The following is a 12,943-nucleotide window of genomic DNA, read 5'->3' as shown; positions in this document are numbered from 1 at the left end:
TGCATTTTAAAAAACCCACAGTATTCTACTTTCTGAAGCACACCTAACTGTCACTTGCAATTGAACAAATTCTAACTTTGTATAAATATAGAACATGTGAACGGTCATATTACATAATTTACTACACGTTTAAAAACCCTAATACGTAATCAGGTGTTCTAGCATATATCAGAAGGCAGTTGTGACGTCATACTCTAAAAGACATGCATTGACTGTAACATTAGTTTAAACAGGATTTTATGTTAATATTTTCACACCTGAGGTAAAAATCTCATGAACTCAGCTTGTGCCACTTTAAATTGATATATAGCATTTATGATTCTACTATTTTTCGTCTTCACTTCACAGTTAATCCTGCCAGTGGGACAGATAAATTCAACATCGACTCTGTCAGTGGTGTCGTGACACTGATGAAAGAATTGGACTACGAAGACGAAACGTCGTACGAGCTTGAGATTATCGTGACGGATGGTGTAGGAAGTACCGACACTGCTACGGCAACGATAAGCGTTACCGATGTCAATGACAATGACCCGTCGTGTACTCCAACGGCATTCTATCTAGATGAAAATGAACACATATGTAAGTCCAATATCTTGAGATTGACTATTAAGTGACTTTAATTTGTTTAGAATCTATAATAATAATTGTGCAACCATTGTACAATTCATCCTGCATAGTGTGGGGCTTAGTACATGTAATATTGGTCCCCTTGATTATAATTTAACAATAATGGTACAGTGAATTAGATTCAGTACAATGAACTGGTTTTAAAACAAATCACCCCAGGCCTCTTTAAGTTAATAAATGCTGCTAATACTTTGTTTCACAGATTTAGGGCTTTGGACGTGATCACTGTAATTCTGAAATGTAAAATTCAAAACTGTCATTTCGGAAAATATTTTCCAAAATTGCTGATATATACAAAACGAGACAAGCATTTTCTACCCAGAGGCAACCACAATCTATGTTAATTCTTACGGTTTTTACAAACGTATGTTGTAAAAGAGTTGAACTGACAGACACACAAGACCACGTGTTCAGAGTGAACTGATGGTATTCCTTCCATTTGATTCTCCAGATCCATACACAGCAGTGTCGACAACGGATTTGACATGCACTGATCCTGATACTGGTGCTGGTGGTACCTTAGCATACTCTCTCATCTCCCAGAGTCCTGCTGGCGAGTTCGATGTTTCCAGTACTACTGGCGAGGTCTCATTGAAAGGTAAATTATATTGACGCCGCATTTGCAGAATTTGCACAAGTACATTGTAAGAAACTACGACTATCTTTAGTTTGCAAGATTTTAAAGTGCCACGTGAGACATCATAATGTTAAAGTAGTATCATGTCACGTTTGATGCAGGTAGTTTACTAGCAAGGTAAACAATGGGAGAGATAGATTCACATTCTGTTGTCAAAAATTGTTCCTGGCTTGTAAGGTTCCACTAGAGATATGTTGTATTTCGTCACTTTACGATTCACATTCCTGTTTTATTTTCCTATAGCCGATACGATGGAATTTGAAGGACCGAACAGACAATATGATCTGACTCTCCAGGTAGCCGATGGTGGATCGCCAGTTAGAAGCATCACTATAGATATAATAATAACTGTAAATCCTATCAACGATGATGGACCATCTTTCCTTGGTCCATTTAGTGCCGCTGTATCGGAAGACTCTGTAATAGGGTATTCTGTAGAAACATGTGCAGCCATAGATCCCGACTCCACAGATACTGGTGATGGCATTGTAAGCTATTCCATAACTAACGGTGACCCAAGCAGTCAGTTTTATATCGATCCAAACACCGCGGTTGTGACTGTGAGGGCGCCCTTGGATAGAGAAACCACGGACAGCTACGACTTGGAGATTACTGCTGTGGATGCAGCTGCTTTACCGTTGTCGGCCACACAAACTTTGAGTATCACCATTACTGATGTGAATGATGTCATACCGTACTGTACTGATATGACATTCTCGGAATACCTATCAGAAGACACAACTACCACGACAGTACTGTATTCATTGGTGTGTGCAGATGACGATGAGTCCGACGTTTTGACTTACACCATCACGAGTGGTGATACTACTACATTTATGGTGAATGCCCTTGGCAACATAATTCTTCAACAAGTGGTCGACTATGATGCCGGAGATCGATCGTTTCCATTAGAAATTACAGTCGAGGATGCAGGGTCAAATTCTGTCATCGTCCAAGGCACTTTTATTGTTGAACCAATTAACCAGCATCCACCCGTTTTTACACCTAGTAAGCAACATTTGGCATATTTTTTTCCAACCTGTATTCTGTGTGTGTATGTATGTATGTGTGTGTGTGTGTGTGTGTGTGTGTGCGTGTGTGCGTGTGTGTGTCTGTCTGTGACTGCGACTGTGTCTTGCCATTCACTTGTTTTCTGAGAATATTCTAAAACTTAAGTAATCTTAAAATTGAAACAAATTTAATATTTTTATCTTTCATATTTCCAGATACATACACACCAAGCGTTGGTGAGGACACTGTGACCGGCACAACGATAGAGACAGTGTTGGCTACGGATGCCGACTCTGCAGTTACGTCCCATGGTGTCGTCAAGTATGCATTTGGTGCTGCCTGTAGCTGTCCAGAATTTAGTATCGACCAAGATAGTGGTGATGTAATACTATTGGAGTTACTTGATTTCGAAGTGACTACTTCATATAATCTACCCATCGAAGCCACAGACGGTGATAATACTGATACAGCAATGGTAACGGTCACAGTGACAGATGTTAACGACAATTCTCCCGTATTCACCTCCACTGCATACAGGTAATTTGTTAGCCCAGAGACTTCATGGTGCAGTTCGCCCGCCGAAATACTCGGACAGACAAACTTGAAAGCCAACTCTCTGAGCTAGTAATTTGTGTTACTTTGAACTAATGATTTTTGTCGTTTTATAGCATTCTCCTAAAAAAATTCAGATTCATGGATGATATAGAGTTTACGTTTATTCACAGGGCAGTAAGTTAAGGCTCGGTTAGTTTTGTTTACGAAAACAAACAAACAAAAACCCACATAAATAAATAAATAAATAAATAAATAAATACTGACAAACATCAACAATATAGTAATCTCAAATCAGTATCAACAATAATGAATGTTTCGCAGTATCAAAAATTAGTGGGTGTATGTTTTCCTAGATGCAGAAGTCAAAATTCCACTATTGTTGATACTGATTTCTGATTACTCTATTGTTAATGTTTGTCAGTATTCATTTCTTTATGTGTTTGCTTGTTTGTTAGTTAGTTAGTTAGTTAGTTAGTTAGTTAGTTAGTTAGTTAGTTAGTTAGTTAGTTAGTTTGTTTGTTTGTTTGTTTTCGTAAACAAAACTAACTGAGCCCGAGTGCCCTGTGGTTAATTTAGAAACTTTCTCTATCTTCATTGATGCGGTACACTGCGTGTCGTCTCACATTTTCTCAACGACAATGTCATCCGAGTTTTTGAACGGCATAATGTTATACATTCATCGCCATTTTTCGAAAATACTTCTCTGGGTGTGAAAACTTATCACATCATCTAAAGCCAACACCGCCCGACAACGGTATTTCGTGGGAGAAACATGTAACTTACTTAATATCATCATAATTTACCAGTGCCTTGATTTGCGCGTGACTTACCTGATGCTTACATAAATATTCTATTTGCTTGATGACGAAAACCTGACGTATAGACTGACAAATAAACCAAATTACTATGAAGTATATTATTTCTTTTCAAATCCAAATGCCGCTTTTGCATTTGATCTTTGGCCCCTGCAGTCACCATGCTAAATAAGTTCAATTGCCTAGCCTATCATTCATGTGACAAATACATCCTAGTTCCAAAAACCATGAACAGTTAGTACACTGTACATCTTGAACATCCTGGGTTTAGTGTAAAGTTATCTCTTCTTAACCCAATTCAGAGGTACAGTTACAGAAGAAATGGCGGCTGGTGAATCCATATTTACAGTCTTGGCTAATGATGACGATTCGGCTCTCAATGACAACAATGTGATTGAATACACCATCACTGGTAAGTATCATCCATCACATGACATGCTACTTAAACTTTAAAATTGTTAAACTGTAAGGTACACCGTGTCGTTCCGCCCTCACCGGCCTGAGGAGTTAACCGATGTGTGGGGGCGCCCCGTCACGTCGTAGACTTTCAGACTATCAAAATACATACATTTATCAGTTTCCAAATGGTAAGGAAATCGTGCTAAAGCAAAACACATTTTGGCTAAAATATACATATGTGAATATACAAGCAGTTACTTTTTGGTTTGTTTCAAATTTTACCAAGATCTTCAATTTCTGTTCCATTTATAAGATGTTATAATTATATGTATGCATCCTGGAAACTGAGTCGGTGGCTAATATCAGCATATGACTGATATAAGCCTACCTTTGAAGAAAGTTTTATGTTAGTGTTGAATTTAAAAGAGAAATTTGTCATGTGCCAGGAACAGAGTTGTTTCAAGAAACTGATTTTATACAATTGCATCATTGAGATTTCGAATATGCTGCGGATACGTACCCGCGATTGTTCCCTTTCCTTTCATTACTTTATTTTGTCCATGTTACAGCCGGTGACGTAAGTGGTTTCTTTGAATTCGTCGATCCAAACATTGGAGAAATCACCACTACAGGACCCATTGACTACGAAAATGACCAAAGTTTTACATTGACAATAACTGCCCAGGACCTTAATGGAGCGGTCGGTGCCAATTCCGCTACGACTTTAGTCACTGTAACCATCATTGCTGAGAATGAGTTTGACCCTGTATTTCAATCCACACCCTACACAGCAACTGTCAGCGAGGATTCAATTTTACAGACTAGTGTCTTTCAAGTGGCGGCCACAGATGACGATGAACCAAATCATACACATGGTCAGGTATGGTTCAGTATTACTACCGGTAACGACGCTGGTCATTTCACAATCGACGAAACAACTGGCGAGGTCTTCACGATGACCAAACTAGATAGAGAAACCATTTCCTCCTACCAACTTACTATCACGGCAGCTGACAGTCTTTTAATCCCTGCGGATGAAAGAACAGCCTCAGAAAACATAACTATTACTGTTGATGACGTCAATGACAATACGCCAGTATTTACCCCTTCAGCGTACAGTGCCAGCGTCGTAGAGGATGAATCTACTGGCTTTGTTGTCGTTACCTTGACGACGAATGATGACGACATTGGTGTAAATGGACAAGTTGGCATCGTGAAAACAGCTGGTGATGCGAGTGATGACTTTGTTTTGTCGGGAAATGATGTAACCATAAAGAACAATTTACAACATCATATTAAAAACTTCTACACTATTACATACACGGTCACCGACCGAGGAGTTCCACCTTTATCGAGTGAGGGCACAGTCACCATCACGGTCATATCAGTCAATGAGTTTGCGCCGGCGTTCAGTTCTCCAACTGATACAGTTACGATATCTGAAGATGCCGAAATTAGCGATCTAGTATACACAGCCGTGGCTACTGATACAGACCAAGGAATCCATGGGCAACTGGTGTACTTTATCACTGCTGGCGACCCTGGAGTCACTTTCTTGATTGATAGGAACAGTGGTGTCATCACACTTAGTGCACACCTGGACCGTGAGACTTACGCAAGCTACGTACTGGAAATCACAGTGTTTGATAATGGGGGCGACTTACTAGCTGTCGACACGTTTAATGACACTATGGAACTGACAGTTACCGTCGACGATGTAAATGACAATAATCCAACGTTCAACCCAGACCAGTACACCGAGAACATCGACGAGAATATTCCTATTGGTACTTCAATTACCACTGTCATGGCAACAGATGGCGACGATGGCACCAATGCAGATGTCTCGTATAGTATAACCTCTGGGCTTGGAATGGAAAAATTTAATATCAATAACATTACTGGTGAAATTACTACCGTAGATGATATAGATTATGAAACTGACCAAATGTTTAGTCTTATGGTAGCAGCCGTAGATGGCGGTACACCTCAACGCACAGGCCTAGCCAATGTTCAAGTCAATGTCAATGATCTAAATGACAACGCACCTGTAATATCACCCAGCCTTTTCACTGTAGCCATAGCTGAGGACACTACAGCTGATGTGTTAGTTACTCCGATACAAGTCAGCGATGCTGACAGTGGGGTGAATGGTGAAGTGACATGTGCCATCGTTCCTGACACAGATCCTCTGGGCCAATTCTACGTGGATCCTGTAACATGCGACCTATACGCATCGAGTGTTGGCCTTGACAGAGAAACTCAGGATCTGTAAGTACACATATCATACTGTTGCTTTCCTTACTAGAATGTCTATTCATCATAACTATATCACTACCACCCGGCGACCGTCATCAACACCTACAACAACAACAACTCGACGCAAGACATCACCAAAGCGAACATGCACCCCTAAATGTCACTAGCAACAATGTCGCAATACATGATGTTCATGTACTTAGAAAGGTTCACTTGCATAATTCAGGAACAATCATTCATAATGTATATGTTGTCTTCGTTCAGATATATGTTTATGAATTAGAGAAGAGCAACATGTAAACAAATCTCACTTTCTTTCAGTTTTGACTTGGAGATCAATGCAACAGATGGAGGTACTCCTATGCTGTATGATATCGGTTACGTCAGCGTGGTGATCACTGACATCAATGACAACGATCCAATCATAGACCCACCATCGTACAGTACTGCCATCGATGAAGATGTACCAATAGGAACTATTGTGGTTGACATTGAAGCTACCGATGAAGATATTGACGAAAATGGAGAACTGACGTATGCACTCACAGCTGGCAATGAGTTAGGTAAAGGCAATATTTTTGTGGTTAATATATACAATGGTATGAAAAATGCATTTAGTAACCGAAGCTGGGTCGTCACCAGACATGTGATGGGAAGGGGTAATGGATAGCGCGTTGAGATGTCGAATTGCAGTGAACGAGCGAGAGATGAAAACCTGAGTGATCTATTGTATTCAACGTCAACAACAATAACAACCATTGTTTTACTTAAATACCACAATGGTAATTTTTTCCAACCAAGAGATTTACAGAGGACCCTTACAACATTTCTAAGGTGGATACAAAATGAAAGACTTAAGTTATGATAAATCCTCTTTGGTTCAAAGAATATTTAGCTTGAAATATCAATAATGCAAGGGTTTATTACTACTTAAATGCACTATATACTTTACATTGCAGGTCATTTTGACATTGATTCCGATACTGGTATTCTCACCGTCGCTCAAAACTTGGACAGAGAAACCAAGGGATCGTATAGCATGACAGTGACAGTGAGTGACAATGGTATTCCAGTGAGATCATCAACAGCTCCAGTGGATATCACCCTGAATGACGTCAACGACAACGCACCTGATTTCACATATGATACTTATGCATTCAGTGTCCAAGAGAATGTACCAATCGGAACATCTGTAGATCAAATATCAGCAACTGATCCAGACTTAGGCCCAAATGGCTTGGTGACCTATTCTATAGAGAGTGGTGCTAACAAAGATCATTTCACCATCAATGCCAATACTGGAGAAATATTCACCGCCGCTGCTATTGATAGAGAGACTATTGCTCGCTACGTCTTGGTGTGCAAGGGTACAGATGCTGGTACACCATCACTGTATAGTGAAGTTGATGTCATTATTGATGTGGGTGACGAAAACGACAACGATCCAGTATTTACGGAGGATCCGTATGAAGCAGCCATTGACGAGAACAGTCCCGCAGGAACAAGCGTCGTCACCGTTACTGCCTTTGATGCTGACACTGGAGCCAACGGTCTGGTCGCATACAGCATCCCCGCGTCCGAGACCGATGCTAACATTTATTTCCAAATCGATTCAGCTTCTGGTGAAATAACGGTGAAATCACCAACAGACGCCGAAACACATCCATCTTTCACTTTCCTTGTCGAAGGTGCTGATAACGGAAGTCCTTCTAGGAGTTCAACGACCACGGTGATCGTGACAAACAACGATCTCAACGACAACTACCCAATATTCGATCCAAGTTTTTACAGTGCTGAATTATCCTATTTGAACGACCTTGGTGAACCTGTTGTCACGGTAACAGCTACAGATGCCGACAGAGATCAAACCGTGACTTATTTCTTTATAGAGGCAACCGATTTATATGAATTAGATTCAAACACAGGTAAGATTGCCTATTAGTTTAAGCGAGAGTGAATACAGTCAATATGTAACGCCCAATCTCTTCTATAATACCACAAGCCATTGCTACAATTTATAGGAAAACGTGGCTATTTCATTTCTTCGTGTTTTATAGAGCAGGCCCGGCAACATGAACATACAAGTAAGATATTGGCATAACATGATTATCTTAGCCATACAAGCTAATTACAGACCGTTAAAACGTTATGTGTGTCGAAAAGACAGTACAATTAAACGGTTGGAAAAATGCAATCGGAGAAATAATACATGGTGGTTATTTAATGAAAATGATACCATGTTGCCCCTGACAACCGAACAACGTGACCTGGTTTGAGTGTGAATGTGGGTTTATATGGAAAGAAGAGATGGGGATGCAGTTGTATAATGCATATCATCAAGTCATCACCACAAAAGGAGCCATAATATTAGTAGGATATACAGCTTGTCGCTCACACGTCTCATATATTAGAAAAGTAGAGATGATGAGAGAAAATGAGGAAAACTTCACACATATGAGTACTAGAAATGATATTTTTATTCACAGGCCACGCAGATTTGCCTAATTCGGTACTTGCAAAACATTCTACAAAAATCATGCACAGACCTGAAATTTAACGAATTAACTTTCACTTGAAAACACAGGTAACATTCGGGTAATCGTAGACAGACAACCTGATAAAAACACCAAGTACACTCTGTATGTTGAGGCGAGGGATGATGGGACACCACAAAGAACATCCCAGACTGATGCCACTGTCCGAATCGATACATTCAATCCATATGACCGACTGGTAGAATTCTACTTGTCTGTTAGCGTTGACTATTTCGAATCAACCCAAGATGATTTTATGGCCGCCCTTGATGACATTGTACAGCAAGACTATCCCACAGGACGTATGGGAATCTCGCATGTAGAACGTCGAGAAGTTGGTGCAGGAGTTGCAACGTCTAGAAGGTTACTGGCAACCCAGGAGTAAGTCTGATCAGTTTTACATACTAGTTCGTATGGATGATGTTCTTTGCGAAGCTGACATTATTTGAAAGTTGCAATGATTGCACAATCACTGCCAAGTCGTTGATTCAGAAACAATCTGATGTAGATATTCCTACTAGATTTTCTTTCTCCAAATTTCTTTCCTTCGTATACGTGTTTTTTTTTTCCAATTTGTTGTTCTGAGGGTGATCGCCTACATCAGATTTTAATCAAATTGATTCAAAATAGACATAGGGCAAGAATGGTAACTTTCATTCTTTCTTTTAAAAGTCGATAATACTCTTTGAAGGAACTAAAAATAGAGGAAAGCCCGTCTATTCGCTAAATGACTCAAACCTGGAAATGTAGAGAAACCATGGAGAAATATATAGAGCTTTCATTCTTACATGATAGATATCGTTTAAGTACGTACATCCGGGAATTCTTGAAAAACTCTATCTGGCTAAAAGTCTCTAATGTGACCTATAGGCCTACAAGGTACTCAATTCGGACACTGTTCTATTCATTCGTGACATAGGTATAACCATAGATGGCAGTAATTAACTAGTGTAAATTATTGAATGTTTGTTGTTCTCTCTCCACAGCCATGAAATTACTGTGTTTCTGTACGGGGTACAGGATGACATAGCCGACGACATCAATGGGCTTGATCGGAACAAAGATTTCATGACGAATACGTACTTATTCAACAAATTCACCGCTGATTCTACCGGTACCCCATCAGATGCATTGATACGTACGTATTCCATTTCTATAATTATTATAATTACATGTACTATATCTTTATTGTCACTTGGCCCTATACAATTATTGGACATCAGCATTTGATACAAAAAATAAGAAATATGTTAGAGATAAAACTATGTGACGGTCTTGTACATGTACTTGTTTGCAAAGATGACTTGAATAGCAGCAGATACAGCGCTTTAAATTACTCATAGATCCTGGAGCGACCATGTGATTCCACCCCACCCCTAGAGGTTTCTACGGTTCGAGCGGGGATGGTTTCAAGGAGTCTTCTCTACGGTTATGTTCAGAACGTTGCTGGCGCTATACAATTATTAGATTGTACCGAGTGTGCCAAATCATTGTTTTTAACTCAAATAGCAAAAAAGCTATTTAAAAAAAGGTGACACGTGTAAAAAGTATGTTACTGTACGTACAATAACAGATATTTTTTAAATTTTCAATCATTTGCAATTTTTTAGTTACAAAGTTTTAGTATATGCTGTCTTACATTGTTTTTTTTTCACGAAAGAAAACAGAGTTGTCATAAGAATTAAAAAGCCAAATTAATAATTACCCATTTGTCATCCATAGAAGAAATATGGGTAACGTCTTATTTTATACTATTATAGGAGATCCGTTTACTCAGTGGGACGTCTCACAGGTACTTCTCCATGAAGATCCAAACAGTATTGAATGGTATCAAACCTGGTGGGGAATATTGCTATTGGTTTTGTTATCGTTGGTACTTCTTTGCCTTATTCTACTGGCAATTTTTGTCATCTACCGTAAATGTTTCAGAGAGAACAAGAAACAGTGAGTTTTTTTTGTATCTGTTGTTCTTTTCCATGTGGTGATGTTATCAAACAGTCGCGTTATTATAATTAGTATGTAGTGTCATAACCATTTTGTCCAATGGGCACGGGTTGTTTTTTCTTTTAACAAACTCGTCCGACTTTGCTGCATTGTGTTTGTTGACGTGCAATGTTGATACAGAGTTTAAGATTCACTAGTACAAGTAGGGCTGGGGGTAGAAACCCTCGTGTCATACATCTCTAATCTGCTATATTCATTCATACATGGCTACTTGAATCGCGACACCCCGTAGCTAAATATATATGTAGTGTCGTTTCATCGGTGTATGCGTACAAGAATTGATAGTTCGCAAACATATGCGGAATGACTAACATCACCCTACGTGTATCTCGCATATAACGCAATTGATATAGGGTGACAGACACACAGAAAAACACAAGATAGACAAACATAGCTACGTGTAGCAGAGACTGTGAGAGATTGATTATCTTTTGATATGGGTAAATTATTACATTGTTTATCTTGACAGGCCGGTAAAACCTGCAGCAAGGGAAACACGCGCCCGACAGGGGTGGGGTTCGAACTCTGGTAAGTGCCAACTCATCACGTAAAGAAAACAATGACATTTGGGTATCAGATTGACTGGTTGGTTGGTTGGTTGGTTGGTTGGTTGGTTGGTTGGTTGGTTGGTTGACTGACTGACTGACTGACTGACTGACTGACTGACTGACTGACTGACTGACTGACTGACTGACTGACTGACTGACTGACTGACTGACTGACTGACTGACTGATTGATTGATTGATTGATTGATTGATTATAACTTATTTACTGACTGATTAATAACTGTAGAATATACGGATCATTTGAATAGAATTATTAATTAGATCAATTAAAAATCAAATTATGTCTGAAATGACCTTTGAATTATTATATCCTACCAAATTGAAATTCCCCAAATGTTCTAGTTATTCAAAACTCTGCTCCAAACACTCAGTTACTATCATGATGATTACTGAATTATGGCGCTTCTGAGCTATTCTGTTTCAACTTCAGTACATTGTTCATGTGATCCAATAATTCTAATACATAAATGTATAAACCACTTACACATGTGGCATCGATTCGTGGCTTTGCATACTGATCCAATAAAACTTAACTATCACCAGGTAGGAGCTATGGCCATACTGATTTTAGTTATCATGTTTTGTCAAAAACGGAGTGAAAATACAGAGTGAACAGACAATAAATTACCACCGTAACATCTCTATACAACTACGTTTCCATTTCATTCCAGCCTACAAAGCTAAAGCAGCGAACCCAACATCAAATATTGTGATGCTGCCAGTGGTAAGTGTCAACTATTTATCGCCCTCAGCGACCAAAAGTTAGAACAAGTGAAAGTGCTGTAACACTGTCACTGGTAACAGTTTCAGTCATGCCAATGGCATGCGCATGCGATGTACTTGCAAGGAGGTGACGACACCCAATGATACCATACTCGAATGTGAAAATTAATTATAAATGTACTGTAGATAAGCAGGAAACACGTGTCACTGGATAAAATCCGTGAATATTATAATATCAAAGCTCTGGTGATAGAGTAGGTAACACAATTGGGTCAAAATTCAACCAGATATTTGATTACCATAGCATTCTCGTCAAGCTTACACAGACAAAAACAAATATACTAGATAGAAAAAATAATTTTTTATCAGCCTGACACGTATAAAGTCATTCCATCGGGCTGAACAACAAAAGAACAAATCTCATAGTATCGCTTGTAAGTTTCTATATATTGTAAATATTTTCGTTTACAATGAACACATATTTTGCATTGTCTTTGTCAGTCTCGCCCAGTCACTACCGAGAAAAGACCTCCACCGAGAAAACCAGCCCCGAGACCAACTACCAACTATGCCAAAAAACCGCAAACAAAGCCAGATGACAGGAATCCACAACGAGACAATAATAGCGAACTACAGAGCTTGAAAGAGGAGCAACATTACGATGGAAGGTCGCAGGACCCAGGTAGGTGAATTGGATACTAGGAAGTCCCTTGAATGTTAATTTTTTTTAATATATTGCTTATTAATATGACAATAAATAAATGAATAAATGAGATGTTGACTAAATGACGTATGACTGTAATGCATTC

At 39.2% G+C, this 12,943-nt stretch overlaps 1 protein-coding gene across 1 annotated transcript in view; it reads left to right on the top strand.

Moving 5' to 3' along the window:
- LOC144439449 (protocadherin Fat 4-like) overlaps nucleotides 1-12,943 on the top strand; it is a 46,919-nt gene that overhangs the window by 30,418 nt on the left and 3,558 nt on the right. Inside the window, exons 13-26 of the mRNA XM_078128739.1 lie at nucleotides 349-582; nucleotides 1,082-1,228; nucleotides 1,511-2,275; nucleotides 2,494-2,815; nucleotides 3,951-4,060; nucleotides 4,617-6,318; nucleotides 6,628-6,869; nucleotides 7,266-8,231; nucleotides 8,891-9,221; nucleotides 9,827-9,978; nucleotides 10,601-10,784; nucleotides 11,314-11,372; nucleotides 12,083-12,135; nucleotides 12,636-12,816. Coding sequence (XP_077984865.1) covers nucleotides 349-582; nucleotides 1,082-1,228; nucleotides 1,511-2,275; nucleotides 2,494-2,815; nucleotides 3,951-4,060; nucleotides 4,617-6,318; nucleotides 6,628-6,869; nucleotides 7,266-8,231; nucleotides 8,891-9,221; nucleotides 9,827-9,978; nucleotides 10,601-10,784; nucleotides 11,314-11,372; nucleotides 12,083-12,135; nucleotides 12,636-12,816 — 5,448 coding nt within the window. The remainder of the gene's footprint in view (nucleotides 1-348; nucleotides 583-1,081; nucleotides 1,229-1,510; nucleotides 2,276-2,493; nucleotides 2,816-3,950; nucleotides 4,061-4,616; nucleotides 6,319-6,627; nucleotides 6,870-7,265; nucleotides 8,232-8,890; nucleotides 9,222-9,826; nucleotides 9,979-10,600; nucleotides 10,785-11,313; nucleotides 11,373-12,082; nucleotides 12,136-12,635; nucleotides 12,817-12,943) is intronic.

The sequence above is a fragment of the Glandiceps talaboti genome, chromosome 1 (assembly GCF_964340395.1).
Source record: "Glandiceps talaboti chromosome 1, keGlaTala1.1, whole genome shotgun sequence".
Taxonomy (NCBI): domain Eukaryota; kingdom Metazoa; phylum Hemichordata; class Enteropneusta; family Spengelidae; genus Glandiceps; species Glandiceps talaboti.
This window is presented reverse-complemented; position numbering and strand designations above follow the sequence as displayed.